Below are 11,315 nucleotides of genomic sequence, written 5' to 3'. Positions count from 1 at the left end.
AATAGTTTCAGAACAAGAGCATTTTGCTACATTTTTTTAGCGAAATAGGCAAAAGCCCATTTTTGCCCAAGATTTCAATAAGAACAAAAAACTAACTTTCAAAGCGAACATAAAAGAAATGACAACAAGATTTTGAAAACTATCGATGCCAACGTATTCACCCTTACATGTATAGGTAATAGAAGTGTTTTTGCTTTATTTCATTGTTAGGGTATTAGAGCTAAGGTTTAGAGTTTTATGATTATAGCATTAGGATTTGGGATTTTAAGATTAGGGTATCAAGGTATAAGCTTTAGGGGTTTAAGAATATAGTTTAGGGTTCAGGGTGTTCTTCGATTATAACATTTATATATGATAGGGAACAAATTTTCTATTAAAAAAAATCCTTTTTTTGGGGAGGGGGGGGGGTTGTTGTGAGTTAGACATAATGTTGACTACTTTTAAATTTGTAATTAGACCATTAGATTTCTAATACAACCATGTTTGTTGTTTTGGCATTTGTTTTTTGCTAAATTGCAAATTAAGCCCTCTAACTTTGACATGTTTTTTATTTAGTCCTTTAAGTTTTATTCTTTTCATTTCCATCCTTTGACTTTATTTTGTTTCAATTTAGTTCTTTTGTTTAGTTCCATTTAATTTTGCCTTAAGTTTTAGTATTTGTTTCATGATTTTGTAAATTTCCTTGGTTGCTAATAAGTTCACGAATGATGACATGAACGGATTAAATATAGGTTTGAACATAACATTATATGACCATTAGATCTCTATATAATAAATAAATAGACCATTAGATCCAAGAAGACCAAGTTCTAAGTTGAGCGGGATGAATGTTTAACACCTTCCATCTCCATATTTTTTAGATTATAGTTAAGATACAAGAAACTGTAATTTTCTTTAAAATGTAACTAGGACCAAAGGCTATGTATTTTTCGATTTTAATTTCTTTCTCAAAGCTCAAAGCTACAATGTAATCTCAAGTTTTCATTGAATAAAAATGTATCTTTTGAATTTTTTTTTTTTTTTTAATATTTAAATTAAGCAGCAACTCTAGTGGGTATAACATTGTTGGTTAGATAACCATTTTGAGGACCATCGCCTATGGAACATGATTCTCACAACCTATATAAATATATAATAATTAAAACAACAATCCTTCAAATTGTAACAATTGAGCTACTCTTGGCTAAACAATATCAAATTGTAACTAATAACTCTGTTGGAATAAAAGCAAACACTAGAAAATACCACAAGCTACAGGCAATTGGTAAAGCATTTAAACCCTTGCTGTACAATTGATTGGCACTGATGGTCTTACATTTTAGCTTTCACATGAAATTTCATATCCGAACACAACTAGTTTCTTTCCAATCAAGGATCTAAGGCTTACAGATTGACATACAAATACATGTATTCCTACCCAAAAGTGGAAAAAAAAATAATAGTAAAAAAAGAAAGAAAAAGAAAAAGAAAAAACCCAAAAAATCCATAAATTACAGGGGCCTGTACATCTCCTCTCTGAAACAAAAAAAAATACGTGATGCCCATGGGAACAGGACAGAAGAAATGAAAAAGATGATAAAACAGAAATTTACAACACTGATGGCCTAACACTGATAAACTGAGTAGTTCTTGCTTTTCCAGAAGAAGCTAAAAGCTTTCCCCATCTTCCTTCTAGAGGTCGATTTACATAGTGGCTTTGAGTCTGGACCAGCCATGGCATTCTTAGTACTTTCAGCCGGCTGCACTTCAGCAGGTGGTTGGTCTCGTTGTCGCTGTTCCCGAAACAGCATCAAGAGTTTCTGAGATTTATCTTTCCCCCTCGAGGTCCCATTCACCGAGATTGACACCAATGCAGGTATTACCCCTTCTTGTAGAACCATTTGACTGCATTTCTCATTTCCATTACACAGTATCAAGAGACATGAGGCAGCCTGCTCCTGCTCAACAGGTTCACCAATGTCCAATATTGATGCCAGTCCGCTAATAAGACCAGGTGTTGATACCATTTCATTCTTACCTGACTGACTTGAAGCCAAATTTATAAGGACAGCTATGACTTGTTCTGTCCACGTTTGATCACCAGAGGCAGCAAGAAGCGATTGGAGACCGCCGACGATGCCAGCTGAAAGAAGGCTCGGAACATTAGAAGGAAGGGTAGAGAGATTAAAGAGGGCATGAAGGGCATCAAGCTTGCACTGGGGTTCAGGATTAGCTCGAAGGACCTGGGTTAAAAAAGAGATTGCTTGACCTGAGCCAACGATATGCTTGCCTTCTTCTATTAAGGATAAATTCAGATAGAGTGCTGTGGCACACCCATGGGAATTGGGATTGGAGATCATCTTCTCCAACAATGGAATTACTCCTGCTGCTAACATCATTTCCTTATTTCTGGGTGGGCAAAAAAGGAAACAATCAATATCCAAATTTTCGAAAGATCTTCATTGTTTACCAATTTGTAATTAAAAAAAAACACACTTAAAGAAAAATTTTAACATGATACACAAGTCACTGGGACCACATAAACATAGGAGTTTCAATTTTTCAGTAAAGAGATAAAAAGTCTAACACTTCAACTATTAAAAAGGAATCAACAAATAACAAATCCCTTATATCTTTTTTTGGTGATAAGTAACTTATCCCTTGTATCTTTGGGCAGCTTAAAATTATTGTTAAGAAAAATAATGATAGAGAAAAAGTAATTTAATTATGTTCTTTGAAGGACATGTAAGGATTAGTATATAAATTCAAAAATAGAAAACTGTTCTCCAAAAAACAGCTGTCAGCAAATAATGCACATTTGAATCATCCATTCAAGGTGGATAAGATGGTTTACATCAATCTTCTTGATACCATGATTACAATTGATGCTTCATGTGTGTGTGCGAAAGAGAGCAAGGGAAAAAACAAACAAATAAATGACATTTCAAAGAGAAAGTGGACACATTCATCTTCTTGATGCCATGTGTGTGTGTGTGTGTTGGAGTGAGAGAGATGAGACTACACTTCAAAGGATAGTGGAAAAGAAATTACTTAAATTTTTCAGTGTCAATTTTTTTTTTTTTTTTCAAATGAAGAGTTGCCATTAAAACAATAAGGAAAATATGATGAGGCCGTTACAACCGGGATGCCATTGAAGAGTTCAGGAAGCCAATTGCAGGGACAATACATTCATATAATACACTGATTATATAAGCATTTCTCAAGAGCATATTAAGGCTGACTACTTTTATCTTTACATAAGAAAGAGGAAGAAAAGATACAAAGATAAATGGTAATCATCATAATAAAAAATATAAATATAAATAGGTGAGGAAAGGTCTTCATGCACTCAATATGCCATTACAACCAGATCATTGTGATAATTATGAATTTTTTATACTATTACTACCAAAACTATAACAACAACAGCAATGATAAAGGAAGACAAACAATAACGATGACAACAATGAACTGATGACTGTTACGCTAATTATTATGTCATCACAACCAGATCATTGCTAGAATTATGTTCTAGTTCTTCTTGGATGGCAAGGACCATCTTTAATGTTTTAATGCTATCATAACTCCTTTAATACTTCCACAAAACATATGACCAATGGTACCTCCTTCCCCTATAAAAATAAGGGTGGAGGGTTAGTCGTGGGTTCACAAGCCACTGGCTATGTGTGTAAAATTAACAATACAAAAATAAATTAATTAATAAGGGGTTTTTTCAAATATTATTACACTTGGACTTTGACCATTTGACATGAGTTTCAATTTAGTCCTTGGAAATTTGATTTAAACAATTAACTCCTACATTAGGTTTGTAAAAAATCAAACCATTTGTTACTATCTTCCATTAAAGCTTCATGGACTTAATCATGTGACATGCACATTATCATAATGCCATTTCAAATATATTGATGATATGACTTATCAAAAAAATATATATTGATGCTATGGTAGAAACCATGTGTACATCACAGAACTAAATCCGTTAGTTTTTAGCTAAAAATACTAGCAGAGTTTAATTTTTCATGAAGGTGGTAATGTCCAAGGGGTTAATTTTCAAAGTTCAAGGGCCAAATTAACACCCACATCACAGTCCAAGAGGTATAATTTGTAAAACGCCAATAAATAAATAAATAAATAGATAAGAAAAATGGTCGTGTTTGTTATTATACTCAGGAAACATTGAACATAGTACGTACTTGCTATTGTTGACAGCTAGGTTGAAGAGAGCCATGGCTCCAGTTTCCTGAGCCAATACATTCCCTTCCTGCACAGCTGAGTCTAGAAATCGCAAAAGAGCTTCCACGAAGCCATTGGCCCCCATAAAAATCCTGCCCTCCTCGTCATCCTTCAGCAACAACCTTATTTGTTCCACCACTTTGCACTTTCTCCTCAAATCTCCTCCCTCATTCAAGACAGACAGAAAATTCTGATAACTGTCCAAAACACCAAGCTCAGACACTTCTGGCTTACAAGACAAATCTTCTGTTTCATTTTCTTCAGCTTCCTCTGTGATACCAGCCTCTTCCATGATAACGCTCTCTTCTAATGGAACAACCTTAACTCCCTTCAATTTGCAAGGACCAACACTGTTCATAGATCTTGAATTTGCAGACTCAGACTCAGACAATGCCAGCCTCCAATAGTTGAGGTCAAGAGACTCTGGGGGGCCATCAGGAACAGACACTCCATTCTGTTCACACCAAGAAGCAATTAGGCCCTTTACACAGTAATTAGGAGTCAACGAGAGATGAGAGAGTTTCTGTTGAGTCTTTGGGCAGGTGCTATGCCCATCACTGAACCATTTCTCAATGCATATCCTTTCATATGTTTGCCCGGACGCAATGATGACTGGATCATACATAAGTTGCAACGATATTGGACACCTTAATTCTTCAGGCGGATGAATCATCTGCCCTGATCTTTTATTATTTGGCTTGAAATTAAAAGAGCTAAGTTTTGACAGATGCCGTTCAAAGGCATGACAATTGCCACCAGGTCCACCATCCTCAACAGAACCCTGAACAGTAGGAGAACAAGGTGTGGAACCCTGTGAATCATTGTCATCAGATATCTCACTTCTAAATAATTTGGAGTACTTTCTCATGAGATGTAAAAGATAAGCCACAATTGATTCTTTCCTCTTATCTTCCTCTGCACGAGCTCTTTCTATGAGTTTCTTGAGAGCTCTTCTCTCTGTAAGAGCTACTCTAGAAGAGGTTATGCCAAGTTTTGTAGCAGCCTGGTGAAAACACTCTAGCTCATTAGTGTCATTACTGTTGTTGAATTTTTTGCCCTGCTGGAGCAATGCAACAATTTCTTCACCAACTTGCTTCTCTAACGGATCGAGTGCGAACACAGTATCCTCAAGTTCCCTCCCAATATGCTTAATCTAAAAGGAGGTTCAATTACAAAAGCAGTTAAAATACTTCAAAAGTAATGTAGACAAATGTATTAGCAACAAAAGACCACAAGACAATACCATTTAGAAAGATAATTTTATGGTTAGCCTTATACAATTTGAAATGAATCTATTAGAATATGATCCCCTCAAGTAAAGAGGTATGTCTTGTTAATATCAGGCCAAAACCTGTTAAGGAAGTGTAAAGATGTGACAAAGTCATCTAGAGGACCATCCAGCATGTGACTGATGCTGAACTATTTGAAACAATCTGTAAATATGTGACTGAGGAGGGTGGGATGGGAGTTTGATCAGGAAATGTTTCTTTTGTCCCTTCCAGGCAATAGGAAAATTTTCTTATTATTATATTGATAGGGAAAATAAGAATCCCAATCCCATTTCTTAAATCCCCCACACAAATCACTATCTGATTCAAGTACCAATTTGGTTACTAAGACAAGGATTATCCAAAGCTATGTGATGGAAGGCCAGATCAAATATTTAAAAGTACATTCTTTTCTTCTCTTATTTCTTTGGAAGGAACAACATTAGCCCATACAAGCCAAAAGGGAGAAAGATTAAAAGAAATCCTAAAAAATTAACACTTACAAGCTCTCTTTAAATTAATTTTAGAGTGGATCCCTCCACATGGACATGCAACACATCATTATGAATATGAAGCCTTAATATTGGTTTCAAAACCAAAATGCTAGGCTTAAACTCACTTGAAGTCAAGTATACGTGTCTATAAAAATTTCATGTTACTTGTCTTCAAATTTGTTTACTCACATCACCTCATCAACTTTGACCCATACATACTATCGGAACTTATAGATTGTACAGGTGCCTGTGGCATCCAATGTCATGAAATGGGGCATGTATAAAGATGCATCTCAGCATCAACAAAAATAGAGGAAAAAGCCTCTAGCAAGACTGCCAAAGCCATGCTGAATAAAGGAATAAGCTTCTAGCACAACCATAAGAGCACTCCTATAATAGCTTTGCCTTCTTGACCAGGATATAATATATTCACCAACGTCTAAGGTCATCAATTTGGGATTTCCATCACTGCAGAAGAGTCCTGGTTGAAGTTTCATTTCTCAAAAAGAATTGAAATTCCCCCCACACATCTCATCAGTTATCACATATATACATGGACAAAGCTTCCTAAGACACTTAAAATTTTGCAAATAGATTCACTGATCTGATGTGACACACATAAGGAATGACAAGATTGTATATAAGTTACAGGTCATTCAATGAGTAGAAGAGGGTCATCATGAAAGCATAAGACCTTAAAATCTTACACTTCATACATAAATAGCAAATAAAAAGATGATAGAACTTAAATATAATCACCTGAGAACCAATTGATTGCGGAACAATATCGTCAACACGCTTGAGACTATCTTCAAGTGCACATCTTGCCTTCTCAAATTTTAAAAGAACAGAATCCCCAGTTATAGCCTGCATGATAAGAAAAAAATCCAATGGTAAAACATTCTTAAACAGAGACCTTCCCTTCCCCCAAAACCAGAGAGAGAGAGAGAGAGAGAGAGAAAGAAAGATAATGGACAACTTATTCCTCTACCTAATTAATTTAGTATTAAAAGGAAATTTAGCTCACTCTATGATTTTGTGACTCATATTCTCACTATTAAAATATTAATGCAACAAAACAAGCATACCAAGTAAAGTTTACTGCATTCTGAGCAGTGTTGAAGAACATTCTTGGCCTTCTCAAGCGCTACATGTAATGAACATAATGCCTGAATTCCAGATTTGCTCCTAGGCCGTGCTGCTTCCAAGGATGGGAAAATTGATAATACTTTGCAATAAATTGCAGAGAGTGTCTTGCACATTTCTCCATGTAACTGCATAAGGAAAAATGTTAAGAGCTAAGTACCCAAATTTACGGAACCTCATTTTAAGTACAAACTTCAAAGAGTTTATGCCAAATAAAAGAATTCTATTGACCATTGTCTAAAATAAGGAAATCCTTTTGGAAATACAAATAACTTTTACTCGGAAACTAGATGACCAAATTCTTGCCAAACTCATATAACCAATACAGCTTCAACTTGCTAGTGAATTTGTTTGTGAAAGTAGAATTCATTATCTACCAGGGAAACCCAAAGCAAAATTGTTATATATGATTATCACCACCTAAAGAAAAGAAACTCTCACGTGCCCCCCACCACCTAAAGAAAAGAAACTGTCACATGCCCTATACATGCCTTCATATGAAACCCAACTCCAAAAATCAATCATCAGAAACACCAATTGTCAACTAGCCTTTTTCTAAAATAAAATAAAAGAAGCATTCAAAGCATAAATTATGAATATTCCTTTAGAAAAAAGCCCCATGTGACAAAATGAAAAGGCAAATGCATACGTACATGCATATGTATATGTCCCAGAAATATATAGATTTTTTATTTTCTTTAGGGAAAAGACCAGACATATTTCGAACTACTGAAAAAAAAGTTGTCCAGTCCCATGTAGATGGGATTGCAGCTATTTAAAAATAGATTACAGATTACCAAATAATTTCTTTTAAAGAAAATGTCAAATCCAAACTAACAGTAGTCTGATTTCAATCCAGACATTGCATCGATACCTTGGCATCACTTGCCGCAAATAAACTTTCTTCAACCTCTATAATGTCCATTATTAAATTCACCGAGAAAGACTAGAGGAAAGCTTTATTAATCTGCATTTAAAAACAAAATCACAAAAAGTCAGTAAAGGTAATAGGAGACTCTCTGATTAGCACAAGAAAAAAAAAAGCAGTGACAAGTCGAAACTGCTACAGCTAAAGATCCATTCGTTGAGTTAACTACTTTATTTGCTAATAAACCCACACCCATACATGTTAATAAAAAAAAGATGGAATCAACAACATGGCAAACCCAAAAAGAAAAATAAAATAAAATAAAAGTTACAATTTCACTGTTAGTGTTTGTTTGCTCTGAAAACTGATGAAATAGAATATACAAAAAAGAGAGAACTAAAATTAACTATTACACCTTTCCTTTTTAATGCATTACTTGAAGTGAAAAAGCAAGACCCAACAAAGCCAATTACTCTATTAGGTAAAAAATATTAAAAAGACAATTACTTTTGTTTGTCCAAAATTTTCTCAGCAACCAAACAGAGCTTTGGATAATAAAAAAGAAGAAATATGAGACTTAGAACACGGAAATTCATTTAAATAGATATATAACTTAGAACAGAAAACTAAAACTTGATTACAACATTCTATAAAACGCAAACTCTCTACATTACAATTGATTTTGACATTTCATTCAAACAATTACATTTCGAAACTCAAAAACCCAAACAGAAACTAAGGTTCACACAAGAATTATAAAAACATAATTGATTTGGACATTTCATCAAACATCTGAAATTCAAAACTCCAAAATTAAATTTTTTATAAAATAAAAATAAAAATCGAAAATGACCTCAACAAAGATCCTTAAGCTTTGACGAAGCGAGACTCGAAAATCAACATCAGCTAATAAAATTCCAAATAAAGCAAAAATAAAAAATAAAGATATCCAAAATTATAGGAACCACTACCAAAAAAAGCCATGTCTACCTAACTTTAAAAATAAATAAAAATAAAAATAAAATAAAACATTTATTTTTTTTATTTCATAAAAACAAAATCAAAAGCTCAAAAATAGTGTTAAAAAATTTTCATAGAAAAGCAAAATCTATACCAGGAAAATTGGAATCCGCCAAGGAGGCTTCATACAAGAGCATTTCCAAGAAAACCACAGGAATTTAGGGTTTCGTTGATCTGTGAATTTCCATCTCATTACAGTTTTTAGGTCTTCGAGGACTCGAATCGAAGAGAGAAAGATAGATAGAGAGAGAGAAAAAGAGAGAGAGAGAGAGAGATTAGGCTTTTGGGTTTTGGATATTCTACGGGGGGCTTAAGACTTTAGATGGTATTGGTTAACAATAATGGAAATAGAATTTTTAAAAAATTTTAGGCGTTTGTATATTTATACTGCTAATATAAATATTATACGCGGAAATAAAATAACTGTGAGAGTGGGACTATTTTTTTATTTTAAATTGTTTATTTTAGTGTTTAAAAAAAAAAATAGAAAAATAGGATTGGGAAGAGGGAATTGGAATTTCCGCCGCTTTTGTCTCCCCGTTTCACCGGCCGACAGCTGCCGACTCCTCGTTTGTCGGTAAACAGATCTGTCATAAATGAATCTGATTGACCATTTTGTCCTTTTATTGATTTTTTGTTTTTTGTTTTTTTTTTTACCTGGTCTGTGGGAGAAATCTCTTTTTTATAGGATCGATCCTATCTCTCTCATATGCTATGAATTTGTGAGGTTTTGTGGTTTATAATTACTTTGACATAGTTATTTCGGAAGGAAACTTCTTTCAAACTATTACTTGGTGATATCTACTAATTATTAGGCTATTTTTTTGTCGCATGATTTATTTAATGAATTATGTGATTTATTCAAATAATTTAATGAATTATGTGATTTAACATATGTGAGTTATTTTATGAATAGTGGCATAATAGATTACTTTGGAGGAAAATCTTTCAAATTATTATGTGGAAATTCCTTCAATATATTAGGATTTAAATGATTATTTGTCTAATTTTAGTCACATAATCTATTTAATAAATCATGTGACTTATCGTATAAGTTGCTTTATGAATCGCCACACAATAAGTTTAATTATTGGAAAAGATTATTTTAAACTAATTTGAAAGAAAATTTATTATAATTGCTCTGCCAATATTATCCTATAACGTTTGGATCTTATTAAGAAGCTGTAGAGTGAGGTGGAAAAATCCACAAATGTTTCATTTGGTCGTGTATAAAGTTACACATTTAACTAAAGTAAAAGTCTTTTGTATTACAACAAAAAAGATTTTGTTAACTCAAATAAATTCAACTAATGTCGGTTAGTATAATGAATATAAGGGAATCTTACAACCAAAAACAAAAAGCATTTGACAATGTAAGACAGACTTTGTTAAGATTTAAGAATCCCATAAGGCTTATACTAGAATAAATAAAAGAACTAATAAAACAATGAGTCATCATAGTACTTCATAATTCATATGCCTAAAGAAGGGCATGTGTTCGGTTCAAAAATTTCTTTTATATGTAGTATATTGTACTTGATTTATAGAGACCTAAAGTAAGAAATATGCTTGACTTAAAGCATTCAGCAAAAGGCATCATGTACTTATTGTGTACCCAAAAAAAAAAAAAATTAGAAATAATGTTTTTTGCTAAAAGTAGTATTATATGCCTTTATATAGGAAAATTGATTCTCGGTAGCTAATGGCAATGGAAGTCATCATTTCTCACATACTCATACCTCACTAATTAATATATAAGAATAAAAATCTTACGGTCGACTTTGAAGAGTATTCGACTATATATTTCATTAACCATTAATTATAGTATGTCACATGTTTATTTTTTAATAAAGATTAATTTTTAATGAAAAAATAAAAATATGGTGTGGGGGTCAAAAACATTGTATAGAAGTCCTAAACAATAATTCTTGATTAACATAACTAATTTCTAAAAAGTGGAGAAGAAGAATCCACAATAGGAAGATCAAGCAATTAATCAAAGACAAAAAAGTTGGATCATGCGTTTATATATGAAGAAACGTTGTTCCAGCTGTTCTGCTCTTAGTTGGATTTGAGGGATATTTGTCTCATCACCTTCTTGCCCTACCATTTCTTGATCATGATGGAAGACTTTTGGGAGTATTTTCATTGTTTAGGCCAATTATTCAGCATTTAAATTAATATGACTAACATTAGGTGTGGGATTTCATTAATGCAAAGGTGGCTGTTATATTGGACTTTGTGTTTCCTTTGTCGTGTTCCTTGAAGGAAGTGTGGGTGATGGGT

The 11,315-nt window shown here is 33.3% G+C and overlaps 1 protein-coding gene across 1 annotated transcript; it reads right to left on the bottom strand.

The window, feature by feature from the left end:
- Nucleotides 1-1,252: 1,252 nt before the first annotated feature.
- On the bottom strand, nucleotides 1,253-9,396 carry LOC115982256 (U-box domain-containing protein 6-like). Its single transcript, XM_031104803.1, has 6 exons — nucleotides 9,124-9,396; nucleotides 8,016-8,108; nucleotides 7,084-7,269; nucleotides 6,755-6,862; nucleotides 4,194-5,386; nucleotides 1,253-2,388 (listed from the first exon to the last, which is right to left on the bottom strand). The coding sequence occupies exons 2-6, from the start codon at nucleotides 8,064-8,066 to the stop codon at nucleotides 1,605-1,607; spliced, it is 2,322 nt and encodes a 773-aa protein (XP_030960663.1). The 5' UTR covers nucleotides 8,067-8,108; nucleotides 9,124-9,396; the 3' UTR covers nucleotides 1,253-1,604.
- Between the last annotated feature and the right edge of the window lie 1,919 nt (nucleotides 9,397-11,315).

This window comes from Quercus lobata, chromosome 3 (assembly GCF_001633185.2).
Source record: "Quercus lobata isolate SW786 chromosome 3, ValleyOak3.0 Primary Assembly, whole genome shotgun sequence".
NCBI classification, from domain to species: Eukaryota; Viridiplantae; Streptophyta; class Magnoliopsida; order Fagales; family Fagaceae; genus Quercus; species Quercus lobata.
The sequence above is the reverse complement of the archived record's forward strand: the minus strand, read 5'-3'. Positions and strand labels throughout refer to the sequence as shown.

Coding starts and splice junctions, on each gene's coding strand:
- LOC115982256 (XM_031104803.1), bottom strand. CDS start 8,066: ATGGACATTATAGAGGTTGAAGAAAGTTTATTTGCGGCAAGTGATGCC. Junction 6,863..7,083: donor AATGCAGTAAACTTTACTTG/GTATGCTTGTTT, acceptor CTTATCATGCAG/GCTATAACTGGGGATTCTGT. Junction 5,387..6,754: donor CGCAATCAATTGGTTCTCAG/GTGATTATATTT, acceptor ACCTCCTTTTAG/ATTAAGCATATTGGGAGGGA.